The following is a 20,722-nucleotide window of genomic DNA, read 5'->3' on the forward strand; positions in this document are numbered from 1 at the left end:
GATCACGCCATCTCTTTTCCATATGCTCACCAGCAGTATTTAGTCTTCGCTACGTTTGTAAACTATCAGCTAATTACTGATAACAAATGTAGTACCTATTCTTTTGCAGCTCACTGATAACTGACAAGCCATTGTGGCTGCTCGAGGGAAGCTATTTCCCCACCACTTGGAAAAAAAATTTCTAGAGATAATTTACCGTTATTTAGGAATAAAATAAAGGACTGCAGACATCAATCTAAGCTATAAGCATATGTTCCTGACATCCTTTGTGAAAGGAAGAACATCTAATACTGTTACTAGATTCTCTACATTTCAGTAATTTTAGTTATTTTTGTCACTTGTAGAAGCGTTTATCGACAACTTACAGCATTCTGCAGCCTTCATGTCTGAGTCAAAGATATTCACGCCAAACTGCTCAGTGTGTTTCTCAAAATGTTTATCAAGCTGCTGAGACCACCCATTGTTGTCTCCTGGAAGTAATGAAAAAAATAGACTGTCGTTATAAGCATGTTTTAAGATTAAGAACAAAGAAATAAAGAAGCAACAAACAGTATCAAAACATAATATCAATGTAAAAGATAGAAACTATTGATGGGAGTTATTAATACACAGAAGAGCTTATTTGTAGATGGACAGATTTGGAGTTCTAATGTACAAATGTCCAAATGTGAGTCAGACATCTCAAGAGCATTTTTACCAGGGGTACGTCAGACATACCAGGGGTACATCAGACCCAAACAGCATAGTCATAACGTAGAGATGTGGAGTGACAGTGTTGGTATGCAAAAGGGTAATGCTAAAATCACACTACCCTATTTAACTAAAGATAATAATGTAATAAAGTGTCATTTACACAAGAGGGAATTGTTATACATAAGATCACATTTTCTGTATCAAATTATATCAAATACAAACATCTGCAGTAGTCCAAGTGAAAATGTCAATTAAGTAATGTAAATAGACGGCCACAAATTATAATATATCCCCAATGATAATGATTTAATCCCCCCCACAGCCCTTGTAAAATATATGCCTTCTAAAAGGTTTTTCTGCGGTTGTGGCCATGTCTATTTTGTTGCAATTATGTGAATATACCCTTACTATATTCAGATGATGCTTGACCTCCTCATTCAGTCTCTCCAGGTATAAGGTGTAAGTCAATGATAAGGGTATGTGTTTTTGGAACAGATGCACAGCGCGTAAATCTTGTACAAAAAATATTGACTTACGTCTAACTCCGATGAGCCCCAGTAAAGGTGATAGGTCAATTAATCTATTATATCATATACTGGTTCCTTCAGCATCAGATTTATTAGGAACAGTATTATAGAGATATTGGTATATTTGTGATGGGATGGGCATGCTATGCCACTCAGCTATACCACTATTACACTTTTTGTGGTTTTACTAGTTGACAGCAACTAGTTTTCACTAATTACTTTTATTAGCACTGATTGGGCAAGCCAACCAATCACAAGCTGACTGAATGTCAACTGCACACCAAAGTCATGTCTCCAGTTGTAGAAGGGTAAAATCTGCGACCACCAGGCTTCCCCACTGGCACCTGGAACCCTCATACTTCTTGAGCAATATATAACTCCTGCAGCACCTCTTTGCTGGTTGCTCTGGTTGAATACTTCCTGGCCGCTTACTGTAAGTGAGGACTGCTGGGGACTGCAGAACGCTGATTCAGGACTGTTGGGCTCAATGCCGGGCAGAAAGACATTGCTCAAAGTCTGATCTTTAATCTGTAGGTCATAGGAACATTGCAGTGCAAAGACAGGCATCATATAAGCAAGCTGAAACTAATTGTATCTGCATTTTGTGGCTCAATTAGTTGCAATAAGAGCTTTTCTAACTATACAAAAATAATCTAGCAGTTTACATGGGCTATAAGACCTCCTTTTATACTATTTTGTTTAACCAATCTAGGCTAAACCTCTTATCTGTCCACAAAGATTAGCCTAGACATTTTATATACAAAATAGTGGCAGAGAGTTAGCCTGTTGCTAAGCTACTGTCACCATTAGTTTGGGCAGTGATATCTAACCATTATACCTCTCACTGAAACTGGCTTTTCAGAGCTTTATCACTGGGATCTAGCACCACCACAAATTTGGCTCCTGGAGGTTAGGAACAAGATCACTGAGACATAACTCACTGAGCTACATGCCCTTCCGGAGTTCCAGGGAAGGGTTCTGGAACTACTGGTCTCCAGTGCTTCAACTAGAGATTGGACATGTGGCAGTTTAACTTTACTGGGTCCACCCGAACCCAACCAGACCACTAGATGAGTATTTTTTATATATTTTACCATTTCTTTTACTGTTTATTTACTATTTTAACACTGGACTGCGCCAACAAAAAATGGTGTTCCACATTGTGTAGGTACAGAGGAGATAGCACATAATCCCAATGATGTTTGGTAAATATAACATCTGAAGAGTTTGGAGAAAATGCATACACCTACAATATGAATATTAAAAGCAAAGGTGGAATCCCCCTTATAAAAAGCCTATCCTTGCACCTACCTTCTCCTAGTTAATTTGCCATAACCTTTTCTACCTATAGCTACAAATTCCCTCTCCATTTCTCATCGATAAATTATCCTCTACAATCATTGCTCTTTGTATATTTGAATAGGCCAGAATCTAAATGTATATTAATTGAACAAAAGCAAGTCCTGCAAGGTAACATGGCACCTGGAGACAGCACCTGCTCATTCCCATCCTGGTCAGTACAAAAGCGCAAGTGCTGCCACAGAGCATCAGCGCATGGTCAATGGGGGCCTTGTAAGTTCCAAAATGCAATACAAAAGGCAGAATCAGGTTAAGACAGGCAGGCAGTGAGATACAGAATTGGAAGTGATAAGCAAGGTAAAGTACAAGCAGACTTCAGTACCTGGCAGATAGTGATACACAAGCAGAATAAAGAAGAGTCAAGTAATCAAAGTCAATGGTCAGAACGAGCTGCAGATAAACAGGATCGGGAACTAACAGGAACTAACACAGATAACCATTGCACCTAGTTATTCAAACAGAATCAATGATCAAAGAAAATATGCCAGTCCTTTGCTTATGTTGTTGCTTTTGCACCTGAATGTTTTGCACAAGGTAAACCGTCTGCAGGACCATATCAGTGCACCCCTCGGGAATGGGCACATTGATATCCTCAAAACTGCCCACAGGTCGCGTGATCTTGTGCAGCCATCAGAGATGCTTATAGTTTACACTCAAACATGCACCTAGCTAAATTATGAGAACTTTGAATTCCTATGGTAAGTGAAGCTAGTTATATCTCTAAAAAATGTTATGATTGATTGAGAAAGCTGATAGCCCTGATGTATGTCAGAAAAGTGACTCACTTTCTGCTTTAAGACATCAGTAATGTCATTTACTGAGGTAATTACCTCTTCTCATTTCATTAGCATACACACTGAGGTGATGGGCTCTTTCATTAACTGTGTGAACTCTAAATTACTTCTACTAACAGTAACATTTCATCAATCATGTGTGTCACAAACATCACAAGATTTATTTCACATGACCTGTTTCCTTAGGAATATTGACATACCTATCTCCAGGATAAAAACTTAAGTTTACCTTCATGTAATCTTGTCATCTTGTTATGACATACATGTTATCTTGTTTTTTTTCTATGGTGAAGTAATAATTGAGATATATTATTATCTTCAATATAAAATTATTTTGGTGGATCTCTAAAGTGTAAGCTTCAAAGTGTATTACCGTGGTTGTATACATAACAAGTGTAATGTAGATATATTTTTTTGCTTTATGTTTTATAACGGAGTATGTTGATATGACATATATTTCATATTGTGAAATATCATGCAGACTTCAGTGAAGGCCTACAGTAACACAATTATTGTTATATGACTTATATGTAACTAATTATGCAGACATTATTAATACAATAGGAAGGAAATCCCTACCTCAATGTGCTGGAAGTCTAAGCAGGTGCAACTAAGTAATCTTTCAATACAGGTCTTAGAGTATCCTCCTTTTACTAGTGATAAAGAGCCAAACGCAATACATTGTCTTAAAATACGTGTAAAGTTTCTAAATAATGTTTTAATTAAGTATTCATTTTTGTGTTTTATTTTTTCAATTGTAGCCCGATTTTCTAAATTACCACACCCCTTACCTGACAATTTTACACCATATATGCCCATTGCAGCTGCTGCTCTTTGCTCTTGCCTGTGGTGTCATAACGGTTGACATGTCTGGCTTTTTTAAGTGCTCTTGTTTTCTTGTGAGCATTTCTGCCTGTGTTGGACAGTTTGCAGCCTCATTCCTGTGGGCAAGTGTGAAATGTAAGCTGCCAATTAAAATGCAGACAGCACTATTAACTATTGAATATGGTGGTATATTAAGCGGAGGATGCTTGTGGCCAGATAAATTTTAATCTAATATGGTCTAATAATATTGTGCAATGTAATGGTAACGTTGGAATTCGGATTTAACAAGCTGACAAGTCTACCAGCAATTTAATACTATGTTAAATTATCCCAACTTCCTATGAGGAAATGTGTTGAGGGTGTGGCTTGGAGCAAGTTGTAACTGTGTATGGAAGTCCACTATTCCAGCAATATCTCTATTTATAGGGCTCTGTTCAGCCCCAGGTAAATAATTTACTGCCTTCAGTTATCATGGTTTATTGCTGCTCACAGCGTACCAAACTATGTTATGGAGATAGCAATTTATATACATATAACTACATACAGAGAATTTTAAAAAGAACATGGCCATATTGGAGACCTATTTCCATTGCCCACATTATAGCACACATTATAGCACATTTAGATTGTTCCAATCTAAATATTAATCGGTGAAAGAAGTCAAAGCTCATTCAATTTGCAAAGAAAAATATTACGCAAAATTTAAAAACCAAAACAACAGTTGAAAAATGACACAATGGCTTCATTCTCATATCCCCATCCACATCCAATATAGCCTTCAGACATAATAATTTTGTTTATAACCCATATATGCCAATGTGAAGATACTGGGTTTTCTGGCCCATTTCTACTTATTTCACTCTGGCTGGCCACCCACGGGTGCCTTCCTATGCCAGGGAAGTCTAGTACCTTCTAGGATTCGTATAGTCACTCAGGCAAATGCAGATACAAAGTAAAGCAATACATTTATTATAATAAAAGCAATCACTAGATTATTATGTACACACAGTAAATAAATGCCAGGCAGGTTTACCACCATAACTGTCCCTTACCCCACTAGCTTAAGGAGTTACAGTCACCTGGCTGTCCGAACTTGATGACCCATGGATCTGCCGATGTATTTTACTGGTAGAGAACGGCAATTCTAAAAAACAGCCACCCTGCAGCATCCAGTCCCAGAATTGAATATCTCCCCTCCTCTCCTGGAGTGGCTCCTTATATCTACGGTCTAATTTTCAAAGAGCTTTCCCCTCTCCGGGCAAACCCCTGGACCTCTCCTTGTTAAACATTGGTTAGTGCTGGACTAGGCAGGGGTTGGAGAGGGGAGAGTTCCACAGAACCTTCCCTGCTAGATGGCCTGTCTGGACTAGTCTTGTGAGAACAATGGGCACTAATTAGTTTTCCCCCTCCAATATCTTGCAACCTGATTCCTACCCATTACCACCTAGCTTCACTTTAAGGACAATGAATAACAACCTCCCTGCCACATCACCAATATACAATAAACAATATACATATTTACAATGAGCTACAATGTCCCCTTATCCACATGTAATTAGACACTGCAGTTGTCCTCTGTTGCGCTGGGGAACAAAAGCAAGGGCTATAAAAAGTACTTGCTGTAATCCACATTATGTGAGAAACAAAGAACAGGATGGTTACAGTGTTATCATCCTCGTTTCGTCACAGCCAACAATGAATTTCTTCCACATAATAGAAAGTACTGGTGGTGTACGAATTTTTTGACGCGACAAGCTACAATTTCATGTAAATAAGCTAGTACATAACAATCAGGTTTTTATACTAACTGTAAACAATGAAACATTGATTTTTATTACATGTACAAATTCTGATTGGCTGGTTAGTTACTACAAACAGAGAACTAGTTATCCCAATTTGCATCTCCACTTTTATATTTTTTTAAAGTTTACACTGCTAGAACAATACGCTATTGCATTACAGCTATGCCAATATCCTTAATATTTCACATAACTGTGCATAATTATTTCAATGTGTCTCTGTTACTATTGCATTAAAAATGAGGCAAATTGTATTAAGAAAAGTTGAAATGAAAGTTATCTATAGAGGAAAGCTAATTATTCTCATTGGAATATTGAAGAAGATTTGTATATAGTTGTATGTATCAATCTTTTCATGGAGACATCTTTCTGAGGTCACCTGCTAAAAGTGTACATGCGTTTCTTCCTGCATATGTATCTAGTAGCAGAATTTTTAAATGAGATGAATAAAGTAAGTCTGACTCTGAACCAGATGCACTGAAATACTCACTGGCCCAATGCTTTGTGATTGGTCAGTGTTTCCTTTTTCAGAAAAATCCTGATGGTCAGTAAATCCCCCCCCCCCCCAAAGTATAACCCTAAATATAGGGTTTCACTAATGCAGTGGGGAGCAGCATATAAAAGTGATAAGTGGTTCAGTGGGGTAATGCCTAACTGTCCCCAAAGTGCATTGCAGAGGTAGTTAAGCATCCAAGTCCCAGGAAAGAGAATGTGAAGAGGAAGTTTTGTTTTTCATACAAATGACCTATATTTGATCAAGAGAGGGCCAAAAGCTTCAATCGAGTTTCACTGCAAATTAATTACAATGAACAGTGAGAAGAACAGCTAAAAGCATTTAATGGTATATGGGGTCTGATATCCTTACTTCTTTCCCACCTCCTTGTGATCAGCCCAGCCTATGTAACAGTTATAGTCAGCCACCAATCTGAGTATTCCAAGCTAAGCAGTCTCCTATTTCTAACAAACAAGCTGGTGCTTCTGTAATCTCAAGGGAGGAGGAAGTATAATTGTATCATGAACCCTTGGCCACATTTTCTGTGTTGCACCATATTCCCCACCCACACAGACCTATCTCTCCAAACTTCTAACTTCCACTGTACCCCATCAGTATTAAATAAATATATGGAACTTACTTCCTGCTTATTAATGTAGTATTTCCCTACTCAGGTTCTCAAACTACCCTAGCAGTTCAGGTTTTTAGGATATCTGTACTTGAGAGCAGGGGGCTTAATAAGTGCCTCAGGCATTTTGAGTCAACCACCTGTGCACTATTAAGCTGGGATATTCTTAAACCTGGACTGTTAATGAATCAGAAAAATAGAATAGCTCATGAAGGTCATATGCAAATAAAAACCCTTCAGTAATTTCAAGTATAATTCTTAGCTCAGTAATACACAGCCTTTGATATAATTAGAAAGAAAACACATTTGACATGATATCTTATTAGGATAAGTTTCTAAAAAGGTAGAAATTTTCAAATAAAACATGCAGTAGAACAAATGACTTTAAATCCTCTACTGTGCAGCCCCATCAATATGGCTTTATTCTGCATACACCATAATAATTTCTCAAATGCCCAAGAGTCTCCATTTTGCTCTTAATGCTGGAGAATCATACATACCACCTAAATTATCTCTACATTATCACAATAATTGATTTATTGGGCCAATGTGCCCTCACAGGAGAAAACAGCAGGAAACATGTCAAGAGAATAAGAATCAACAGGGACAACAACTGTAGCCAATAGGGTTTATTAGTCTTTTACATTATACTGGTGTATCCATGTTCACCTGTTTTCTGAACACAGGGAATGCTTAATTTTGGATTCTTATCTTCCTCGAATTCATACTCGAGATGCACCTAAATTAGCAAGATAAACATGTTCCATAAACATTTTCCTTTATTTGGTACTCAAAAAAAGGGAAGTCAATGGGGTGTTTTTATGGCCTGAGTAAACTTTAAGTATCATGGATGTCACAGATATTTACTTCAAAATGATGGGAGCCCTGAATAAGACACATAATATTAATGACATTACTTAAATGTTACTCTAATTTGAAAACTGAATAATTAATCAGTGTACCGTAATTATTTATTTTTTCTCATTTTTATGACATCTTTATCTTTCTCTGCCTTTCATCCAATTTGTGTACTGAATACTGAACCAGGCAACTACCCCTCTCCCTCAGGCATGTTAAGCAGTAGTCAGCCTCCTCTACTCCTGCTTGTACAATCTGCATATAACTCCAAACATGGACTGGACAGCAATGGATGGAAGATGGAAGCAATAACTAATCCACCGGCAGAGTCATGGTTTGGATCACTTACTGATCACATTGCATGAGGGAAGATGTATTATGTGCAAACTTCTCTGAGGTCACTTACATTCTGGCTTTGTATTTGTGTAAACCACATGTGAAAATGCATATAAATTTTATATATTTGCAGACACATTTAAAATATGGTCCAAATGCAACATACATGCAGTTGGATGGAAAAGCTCCATACATTAAATACATGTTAGCCAATTTCTCAACCAGACCCAGCGCCAGTTGGCCTTGGCTGGTCGCATCTAAACAGGGACATGGAATACCCAGTTGCAGTGAAAACTAGCCTCAGGCTAAACAGCCTGAACTGGTTCCCATTATTAATAGGGAAATGAGCACTGTGGAGTCCCCCTGTCATAGTGAGACCCAGCCCAGGCTGGAGCCTCTGTGGAGGGGCACACAATAACCAGAGTTCCCCCCTCTCATAGACCACCAGTCCTGGTCTTCCCGAAACCCCTGGGTTGTAGATACTGATCCATTATATTAAAATAGTAATAACATGTAAATATAGCATAAACATGATTGTTAAGTAAACCTGTATTTAAATAAAAATCCCAAATTTTATACCAATTTATTAATTGAAAATATTTTCTTCTTGTATTCCAAGGGAATCATCTTCTTATAATCCAATGGAAATTCTTCTTGTAATTCATGGGAAATGTTCTTATTTTTTTCACAGGAACAATTTGTTATCCAAGTTGATTCTTTTATAATCCATGTGGAATGTACTTTTATCCAATAGATCTTCTTGTTATATACAGGAAATGTTCTTTAGTATTATTAAATTTTATTGATAAAGCGCTGACATATTAAGCAGCGCTGTACATTGAGGGGATCACGACACTAAAATGACATACAATGAAATGAAACAGAACGTAAAGATGGCCTTCTCCAAATGCAGTAATGATCTAACAGGCGTGGGTAACACTTGATACAGAAGGTAGAGGAATAACAATTGTAACTGCTGTAAAAATCTTAAAACATTCAGTTGCTGGCAACAATAACTGTCCTTCACCATTTAACTTAACTTAACCTCCTTCCTCTTCTGGTGGTGGCAGCTTATGATTTCACTTTCATAATGCACGGCAATTCTTATGGTTATCCTCCATCTCGGAGTAGCTGTGTGCCCAGTGTTTTTCTTTAACATCCTGCTGGTATCATGCCAGCAGGAGCCACCAAGGAAGCAGTGAAGGTCACCAAAGAAAAGTTCACTGAAATGAAAAGCCATTGAAATGAATGAGCCATTACCATAGAGTTTCCAAATGAGGCACACAACCCCACTGAAACGAATGGCCTTTTGGAATGAATGGGCCATTGATATGAATTAAAAAAATACAGCACAACATTGGAGAAGCCGCACGTGTTAACTCCTAGTGGGTATGTACACAATTTGTACCCAAAAATATCAATAACAGCATGAAGGGACATTTGAAGTCACTGAAATGGAGCAAGCAGTGTTCAAAAACACACAATATAAATGGGTATAGACACATAGAAAAGAATAGATTTTATTTTTACATGCAGTTAAAAAACACTAAATACAAGTCATGTGCAATGTTTATATACCAGTGAATAATAGCCCTAAGTTCGATTTTCCTGCAGAAACTTTTGCCAGGTGACTACTGGTCCCATCAGTTATACTGAACAGTGGCAAGCCTTCTTTAACCTTCTGTGCAACTGATTAGCTCCCTGTTATTGTATTTGCCCAGTGTGCCTTGGATATAAATCAATTTATATCCTAGTTCACACCGATTTTAACTAACGTCATCTCTATATACCTCCACCAGATCTGCAAATTCAAAACTGCAGCTAAAGTTAGGAACCTTTAGCATCACACAGTGAAATGTAGCAAATTAATTGTGAGATAAAATCAAATGCAACTGAAGGTGAAACAATACAACAATAATATATTATATTATAATAATAATAATATCTAATAATAATAATGTAAACATATATAACACAGTTTGCAGCTATTTGGAAGTACAGGATCTAGGTGCCAAAATATACAGGGGCTTTTCGCAGAGAAGGAGCTTAAAATAGATGGGTACATGAACAATATATTGTATTTATTCATCAATGCAGAACATTGGATTAGCAAGCCTGGCAGGAGCACACAGCATCTAATGAGGAGGATGTGCAAGTCGGATATTCAAATTTGGAAACTAAAAGACCTTCTGGGGAGAGTTTTAGAAATAACAGCAGCAATTAAGAATAGTGCATCATTTAAAAGCTTTCAAGGATGTTTTTATACTAAACGAAACTTTTTAAATGCTATTTAAAGAAAATAGGTTATTGGAACTAAATATATTGTGCGCATACAATATTACAAAACAACAGTGCAAATTATATAGGGTTTTAATTTCATAGAATATAGCTACTTAATGATAGCCCTATATATTCACTTGTGTAACTCACTTTAAATCAAGCCAGAATATACAGTATATAAAATCCTGCACATTGCCACTCAAGTAATAGTGGCATTATAAGAATATGGATACACCTCATAGATCAAGTTGGCCCCATAGTTAAGTGGGAACATATTATTTATATATAGGGATGTACTTTTGGTGTCTCGTGTTTTGTGTTTTGGGTTCGGATTTTCTTGATGTTTTGGGTTCGGATTTGTTTCGCAAAACACCTGTCGAAAGGTTTTGGTTCGGATTTAAGGTTTTGGATTCGGATTTATTTCGAAAAAAGCATAAAAAGTTCCAAAATTAAGTTTTTGGACTTATTTTCACTCTTACGCTATTATTAACCTCAATAACATTCAATAACAATCATTTCCACTAATTTCCAGTCTATTCTGAACACCCTCACACCTCACAATATTGTTTTTAGTCCAAAACGTTTCACCGAGGTAGCTTTCTGGACTGCGTAGTGGAGTGGTCCCCACAATATAATAAAAAAAAAACAATTGTTCTGAATTCCACCAAACAAGTATCTGGACTGCGTACTGGAGTGGCCCCGGCACCCAATTTGATACCGGGGCCACAATATAATAAAAAAAAAACTCAATTGTTCTGAATTCCACCAAACAAGTATCTGGACTGCGTAGTGGAGTGGTCCCCACAATATAATAAAAAATCCCTCAACTGGTCTGAATTCCACCAAAAAAGTATCTGGACTGCGTAGTGGAGTGGTCCCTACAATATAATAAAAAAAAACCTCAACTGGTCTGAATTCCACCAAAAAAGTATCTGGACTGCGTAGTGGAGTGGTCCCCACAATATAATAAAAAAAAACCAATTGTTCTGAATTCCACCAAATAAGTATCTGGACTGCGTAGTGGAGTGGCCCCGGTACCCAATTTGGTATCGGGGCCACAATATAATAATAAAACCCTCAACTGGTCTGAATTCCAGTGCACAGATGGTGGACACCGGATGGACGTCTAAAACCAACATAGCAGTTAAGGGCGCAGTTCCTCTTTTTTGTGACTGCACAAACAATTAACGTAATAATAGAAATGACAGTTTTGTTTTTTTAAAAAAATAGAAAGAAAGAAGGTAGTACTAGAAATGGCAGTTATTTTTTTTTTTTTTAAATAGAGAAAGAAAGAAGGTAGTAATAGAAATGGCAGTTATTCGAATCCCCAGGAGAGTCTAAGTGTCGGTGAGCCACAGAGAGATTATTTCCCTCAGTTTCTCTAACAGGTTGTCAGTCTTGTGCCTCTTCTTAAAACCTGTGATACATAACTACACACACTCGGCAAAGCTTTTACAAATTATCTGTGGCACAGGAGAGTACCACTGGACTGTACTTTAATAGCAGTACCTATTATTTTTGGGTACAGCAACAGTGAATGATCATAGTTAGACTTTTAAATAGCAGTACAAGCTAGATTTTTTAAAATGTTGTAATATTTTTTCCCAATTATTTTTGGAAAAATTTTTTTTTTTTTTTTAAATTAATTTTTTATAATTTTTTTTATAAATTTGTTTTTTTTAGAACTTTTGGATAACTTGGAAATAACAATGCCCTTAGCAGAACAGACCACAGGACACAGGAAATACAGAAAGAAAGAAGGTAGCAATAGAAATGGCAGTTCCTCTTTTTTGGAACTGCACAAACAGTGATGAAAATGAAGGTGGAGCTGTTGGCATGTCACGGTCCTCTTCAGAGGACAATCTCCTGACCAGCAGGTCTTTGCACCGCTGTAGACTTGTGTCCACCGGAAACAGAGACACAACATACGCTTTAAACCGAGGATCGAGAACGGTGGCCAGAATGTATTCCTCTGACTTTAAAAGACTGATCCTGGCAAAGCGTACGAAGGGCTTCATCCACAAGAGCTACATGCTTGGTGGAATCGCAATGGTGTACCAGCTCCTCCCTCACTTTCTCCAGCTGCTTCTGCAAAAGCCTGATCAGGGGAATCACCTAACTCAAGCTGGCAGTGTCGGATCTGACTTCTCGTGTGGCAAGTTCAAATGGCTGCAGAACCTTGCGCAACACGGAAATCATTCTCCACTGCGCTTGACTCAGGCGCATCCCCACTCCTTTTCCTATATCGTAGGTGGCTGTGTACGCTTGAATGGCCTTTTGATGCTCCTCCATCCTCTGCAGCATATAGAGGGTGGAGTTCTAGCATGTCACTACCTCTTGTTAATTTAGATTGCAAGGCTTGTAAATACTTTGAAGATAAAAAAAGCAGGCTGCTCAGACTGTGGAGCTAGAAAGTGAAATTAAATGGACCACGTTACTTCGGTGGCTATCTATGCCCCCCCCCCCCCCCCCGCCCTACACTTGTAGTTGAATATAAAAAAAGCAGCCTGCATAGACTGTAGAACTAGAAATTCAAATATACAAAGAAATGGACAAAGGCAGTTTGGTATCTGTCTGCATCAGATCTCCTCTCCACTAGGAGTAAAATAGAAAACTATTCAGCCGTTATATAATCTAGAATATAAATAGAAATTGAGAAAGGCAATTTGGTATCTGTCTGCATCATAATCATCAACATCCTCCTCAGCGCCAGCTACATCAATATCCTCCTCCCGGTGTACAACATTCACACCTTCATTAGCCAAATCTGTAACTGGACTGTGGGTGATCCTTCCAGCATATGCAGAGGGCGTGCTGCAAATGGTGGAAGGAGCCACCTCTTCCCGTACAGTGATGGGAAGGCCAGGCTTCGCAACCACCAACACCCTTGCACTCGCCTTGGGGATTTGTGATAATTTCTCTTTAGAAGGCAGTTGTTTGCTGTGTTGTTGCTGACAGCATAACTCTCTTAAATTTTTTGTAGGGGGGGGGGGGGGCTTAGTTCCTTGGGTGAAGCTGAACCACTAGTCATGAACACGGGCCAGGGCCTAATCCGTTCCTTGCCACTGCGTGTCGTAAATGGCATATTGGCAACTTTACGGTTCTCCTCAGATGATTTTAAGTTTCTCTTTTTGCTACTTTTACTGAACTTGGGCTTTTTGGATTTTACATGCCCTGTACTAGGAGATTGGGCATCGGGCTTGCCAGACGACGTTGATGGCATTTCATCGTCTATGTCATGACTAGTGGCAGCAGCTTCAGCATTAGGAGGAAGTGGGTCTTGATCTTTTCCTACTTTATCCTCCAAATTTTTGTTCTGCATTATATGTAGCACAAGAGAGTGTACCCCGAAGCCACACACACTCGGCAAAGCCTTTAAAAATTATATGCGGCACAGGAGAGTACCACTGGACTGGAGTTATACAGCAGTACCACTGGACTTATACTGCAGAATCAGTGAAATTTGTAATATGGCAGTAACAACAATGGACTTATGCTGCAGAATGAGTGAACTTTGTAATATTGCAGTACCACTGGACTTATACTGCAGAATGAGCGAACTTTGTAATATTGCAGTACCAATGGACTTATACTGCAGAATGAGTGAACTTTGTAATATAGCAGTACCACTAGACTTATACTGCCGAATCAGTGAACTTTGTAATATAGCAGTAGAAATGGACTTATACTGCAGGATTGTTTTGGGATATTTTTTTTTATTATTTTTCTTTTATAGTTACTTTTTTTGTAATTTTTTTTTATAACTTTTTTTGAAATTTTTTATAATTTGGGAATAATGGGGAAATAACAATGCCCTTAGAAGGACAGAGCACAGGACACAGCACCACTGGACTGAACAGGACACAGCACAGGACCCAGCAGCACCACTGAACTCAGAAGGACAGAGCACAGGACACAGCACCACTGGACTGAACAGGACACAGCACAGGACCCAGCAGCACCACTGAACTCAGAAGGACAGAGCACAGGACACAGCACCACTGGACTGAACAGGACACAGCACAGGACCCAGCAGCACCACTGAACTCAGAAGGACAGAGCACAGGACACAGCACCACTGGACTGAGCAGAACACAGAGCACAGCACAGCACAGCACAGCACAGAACTGAACAGCACGCGATATAGCAGGACAGAGGACCACCTAACACACCCTCCCTCTACCCTGATCAATGCCCGAGTGAAGATGGCGGCGACTAGCGGGGAATTTATAAGATCCGAGTATCGCGAGATCCGACAGCGGGATTATGACTCAGAGCCTCGGTTTCAGTTTTGCAATTGGCGGGAATACTCGGATCTGTCTCGGATCCGCAACGTTCGGGTGGGCTCGGATTTCAGAAATCCGAGTGCGCTCATCTCTATTTATATATAGACTTAATACCTAAATAATAAAAAAACATACAAATTTATATTATCTTTATTGATGCCTGGTAGAAAAACAAGCATATATTCAAAGCCCACATGTGTGATGTAAAATTAAGAGTACAGTAGTGTGATCTCACACATCTGCCTTCACTCTTCATTGAACTACAGTGGAATGTGGAAGACTACTAGGAACACTGCATTTATTTACCTTATTGAAAAAATAAAGACATTTACTAACTGTAACAAGTGTGGACCCACCGCACATCTTTATGTACACAATATATCTCTTTATTTTCTTTCATCGTTGCAATGTGCATACCTAAGACATTGTCTTTGGAAAAAAACCTGTAAAATAAATATACACTTACATTTGCAGGTTGCAGGATAGTCTGGATAATGTGTATTGTGGGAATAATAAAAATGACTAAAAACGTCCCTGTAAAACAGGTGATCGTGAGTACAGAAGTTTAGAAGTCTACATTTTATTTCAACCAAAAGGCAGCAGAAACCTTTATAACTATATTTGCAATAATCTTTTTATTGTTTACCCGTTCATATATCCCATAACATTCTGGTATATGAATTGCAAAAAAGAATTCGAGTGAACATCTTTAGTGAATGTTATCAATTAAAGATAGTGCTAAAATTCATATTATATTCATATAGGAGCATTTTTTGGTGTGTCAGATATACCATTGTAATAACTTAATAACAGAATGTCGGATTGATAATATACTTTATTAATATGCATTTGATTATTTTCTTTTATGGTTAACTGAGATCCATATTGACTCTACTATGTCAGTTTTAGACTGTTGATGCAAGTTATATTCTTTAGTGTTTGGAGTAATAATAACATTAGTATAAGTCAGTATTTTGAGTCCTGAACCTGCATTTTTATTTATACTAAATGTAATGATTTATGCTGTCTATGTATGGAAAACACCATGAAAATGATACTACTACTATAAGATCCATGTTCTATTACACTAAGTTTCATAGTTCTGTGCAGTGGGATATGACCGATGGACTAACAGATAGCGCAAGACTGTAGGAGACAGGATTTAAGCTGTGCAGCATCTTACTCTGATTTCACTGCTATTATTTTTTGTACAGGCAATTATAACATTTGCTTTGGATGTTTGAATTGTTAAAACATTGACTCAACTACCATTGATGTCTCAGCTTTAATTAACATGGACTCGCTGTGCTACATTATTAACATCAAACATATTGAGTAATGAGATTGAGTTTCACAGTGATATATTCTGACTACACTGTGGGGTATATTTACTAAACTGCGGGTTTGAAATTATGTTGCCTATAGCAACCAAACAGATTCTGGCTGTCATTTTGTAGAATGTACTAAATAAATGTTAACTAGAATCTGGTTGGTTGCTATAGGCAACATCTCCACTTTTTCAAACACAGTTTTTTAAATATACCCCTGTGTCTCTTTCATCTTTACAATTGGTTACATTGTTTCCTCCTTCTGGACACTCAGTGGTCATTACAGCTATCCAACATCGTTTCAGCTTTACTAATGCTGTGCTATAGTATTAAAATAATAGAGTGATGAGATTAAGGAGCCTGTTTATTATTCAGGGGTGATAAACTAGATTATCTATCACATATTGTCTATTGCTGCTTATTGCAGTGCTAGGCTAGGTACACACTGGAGGCTTTTCAGGCAATCATCAGGCCACTCTCCCGATAAACGACAGCTTGGTCACATATCGCGTTAGTGTGTATACTTACACGATGAACGACAGTCATTGCAAAGTACCGATTTTCATTTCATTTGGTTGGTCCTGCTGTTTAATAATCTCTTTCTAGTCATCTTCCGAAAATTCTCCAGTGTGTACCTAACCTTAGACAATCTGACTTCACCACAATTTATGAACAACATTTCTTACTGCTCTGCCGGAAGCCTCTGCGCATGTGTGATCTGACATTGCATGTAAATGTGTAGTGGACCTGGAAGCCTGACTTGGGATCCCTGTTTCACTGTCAAATTAAAAATCTAATTAAAAAATGCAAATAAAATAAGTAAAAAAATCTACAAAAACATTTGTTTTAATATTAAAAAAGAAAAGCATTTTTTATTTATCTAATAAAGCAGAGATAGCGATAGTCTATGTAATTCAAGGCTGTCAACTACATTGTTAAAGTGGACCTTGCATCCACATATACTATTTTAACATTTAACCTAAAAATATAATAAAATGATTTAATGTAAAATGAATTTGGCCACCACACATTGTTAATATCTCATACACAACGCCTGGTGTGGCTGTTAGATAGATTGTATGAACAGCCTCTCTCTGACTAAATGTGTGGATATTTTTAGATGTTTTCCACTGACCTGAAACGTGCTTGAATCCCACTGTATTAATACATTAAATGGGGCAGTGTCAGACAGAAGACTATGTCAGCTGAAAAAAAGATGCTGAAAAAAAATAATACTTTGCATATTAGTCACACCTAAGTGCACATAATAGTATTATACACCATGGGCATCAATTGTCAGACCAAAATCAATGTGAGATCTTTCAAAATTCTTCTTTTGTGTGACACCGCCTGCAACAGTGCTGTAATAAAGTTGAAAAATACATTTAGCTTTGGTATTTCAGAGGAGTTTTCAATGGACAATGGACCGCAGTTCACAGTATCTAAGTTTAAATTGTTTTCATAATGCATATTATTTGTACCATGATACTAGTAGTCGTCACTACCAATAGGCAAACAGTTACACAGAATATATTGAACTGACAGCTAAGGTGATCCTGGAAAACAATGATCTGCATCTTGCTCTTCTGAACACCATTTACAGCTATGGGCTACAGGCCAGCACAACTTCTGATGGGTCAACAAATAAGGACATTTATTCAAGCTCTAGATGAAAATTTAGTGTCAAAGTGGTCAAACCTGGGTCAAAACAATGTGCTCAAAAGGCAAGGTATGAGTACAACAAACACATCACACCAAAAATTGCCTCCTCTTTATAGATTTTGCCTATAAAGAGGAGGCATATATGTTATAGAGAGCAGGAAAACATGGATAAAGGACTTCACACTTCATTCATATCCTATAAAGTCCAAACTAACAGAAAATAACTAGTCTGCATTGGAGGCCCCTTCTATCCACTTCAGAGGAGTAACAAAGCAGCACTCTATTCTTTCTGCGCAGGAAGATCACGCTCATAAGGTGACGTCTAATGGAACTATTGAAACTATTAAAACTTTTCTTGGCACAAAATATTGCTACTATGGCTAGGTCATTCACAGACCCAAGTGATACAGTGACAGCTAACCGATCCAGTTCATCGATCACTGATTCATTCTTTGCTATAGTATAATTCATTAAGATAAATGTTATAATGAAGGGAAATTTAATTTTAAATGAGTTAATTGCAAATGGATGTTAGACACTACATGGCGCTGTTACATACAGTATATGCTCACATACGTTAAAGTTTACTCTATCCTGGGAACAATATGTGAGTTAATAAACATGTCTGCCTAACTGAAGAAAGGTTTTCCATATGACACAGTCAAATCAGCAAAATCTCTTCCATATTCCACAACCACCATCACTGTTATACTACCATCATTGTTATACTACCATCACTGTTATACTACCATCACTGTTATACTACCATCACTGTTATACTACCATCATTGTTACCCTGGAACAAATGACTTAGTACTCTACCAAAAGAGCATATGTATTCATTTGCAGTGTTAGAGACACCATTGCAGGCAAATGGTTTTGAAAAGCAACACTGTGTGTAAAAACTGGGCAGCCTTTTGGACAACATGCTAAAGTCTGCACTGGAGGAGGTGGCAGTGTCAATAACTGTGGTGATAGATAAGAAAACGGTTTAACTGAGCTCTCTAGGAGTAGAGCTGGAGGACTTAACAATGATGCTATCACTAAGGGACTTAGCTTTTGTATAGTTTGGGACTTCAGGGAACAGATGTATTGCTTTGTGCTTAGTGTAGTTACCCTGTTTCTTCTGTCTATCATATTTAAAAGTTAAACATCAAACAATTAACATTTGATTTAATTTCCCACAATGGTATCTGCTTCAAAATGGCTGATTTTTTGACAATGGTTCCTAGGGTTGGATTTAGACATCAATAACTATTTTCACACTGTTCTGCAAATTATGGCCACCCACAACACAGATTCACTTTATAAACACCCACCTGATTCTTTACTTTTGACCAATATATAGCACAGCAAGTAGCATTAATATCCTGCTAAATTTAGTTCACATCATATTCTTACTCCGCTCCATTATATAGATTTACACCTCACCACTATTTTATTGATTTTATGTAGTTGTAGGAATCTGATAGTTTTACAATGAAGGCAGTAGGAGAAGTGGCAGACCACCGTACACACCCCACTTCCACCAAAAGTGAAAGGTACCTACATTTTGAGGAATTTGAAATTAATAAATGTCCTACTTTAAGGGGTATAGTCAATTAGCCGTGGAGTGCCTGCGGTACGGTCACGACGGCACTCCGCGGTGATGTAACATTGTGGATTTCTCTTCACCCCCTCCATAGATGTACGAGGAGACCTGTAAATGTGCGCAGCTGCGACGTTCGGCGGAACATCGTGGCTAATTAAATATGCCCCTTAATCTACTCAACTGTGCCAAATCCGTCCATCATGTTATTATGTTTAACGATGACTGCATTTAAGGGTAGACACGTGGTACAATCTTGTTGCTCTGGCATATGTCTAGATCTATGAGCAATTTGGTCAGACACATGAGTGGTCACACTGTGCAAATCCAGCATGTGTCCCCACCACTTCTGGGTAGCCTAATGACCAAGCTCACTAAGAGATCATCATCCAACCTGATTTTTTAGCCTTGGAACAAATACTATCTGTCTAGACCAGAGATTGATGTGGCAAAATACACTACAATGGATAAAAAAACTTGGCTTACCAAATTTGCATTTGTGGTGCCAACTTTGGAGGCAAAACTTGTATGATAACATTCTGTATATCCTTAAAATAAATCCAAGTGTGTACATTTTATTAGTGGTATGCAGGGACAGTTTCATAGACTTTCTCTGAATCTTTTGCTTAGGGATAACTAGTGTTAGTTATTAGATTGCCTTTAAAGTATGTTATATGTAATTTACCTCACTTAAACAATTATATAAGGACAAAGATTGGCTTCTGGAACATGTTCAGAATCTCAATAGAATAATATGTTCTTTCTGGTTAGTATCAATACCTCTGTCAGCTGCCTGGAATCTAAAATGACATAAACTAGGCAAGCAATTACATGTTATTTATTGCATACAATCCATTTTATTTATCTTGAGGCTTATTCCTATCTTAACATTGTATTAATATTGGAATAAATTTGCACTAATTTTCTTAAAAGTCATAGGGACTGATTCTTTAAGCCACTCCAAACGAATGTAAAAGATGGGCATACGCATGTCCTTATTCAACTACAAGCGGATCTGAAGAAACATTTCCTGCTGAATACAGGTGTAGGAGCGGCACTCGCTGTACTTGCTGAGACAGACACAACACACTACAGCATACGAACAATACATATGGGCAATATTAACTGCCAGTAGAATGCACAGAAAAAAAAGTATTAATTTATTGTCACCTGTTAATAATATCATGTTTCTTAATTTTTTTCCACGAAATACATTTATTGAGATGTTCTCAATGCCTACTGTATATAGAATTACTTTTTACAGTT

At 37.7% G+C, this 20,722-nt stretch overlaps 1 protein-coding gene across 2 annotated transcripts in view; it reads right to left on the reverse strand.

Moving 5' to 3' along the window:
• The window catches only part of RXFP1 (relaxin family peptide receptor 1), a 261,940-nt gene that overhangs the window by 119,156 nt on the left and 122,062 nt on the right, over positions 1-20,722 (reverse strand). For both annotated transcript variants that reach the window (XM_075198196.1, XM_075198201.1), the window contains exon 3: positions 366-470. In XM_075198196.1, the coding sequence (XP_075054297.1) occupies positions 366-470 (105 nt within the window). The remainder of the gene's footprint in view (positions 1-365; positions 471-20,722) is intronic.

The sequence above is a fragment of the Mixophyes fleayi genome, chromosome 1 (genome assembly GCF_038048845.1).
Source record: "Mixophyes fleayi isolate aMixFle1 chromosome 1, aMixFle1.hap1, whole genome shotgun sequence".
Classification (NCBI taxonomy): domain Eukaryota; kingdom Metazoa; phylum Chordata; class Amphibia; order Anura; family Limnodynastidae; genus Mixophyes; species Mixophyes fleayi.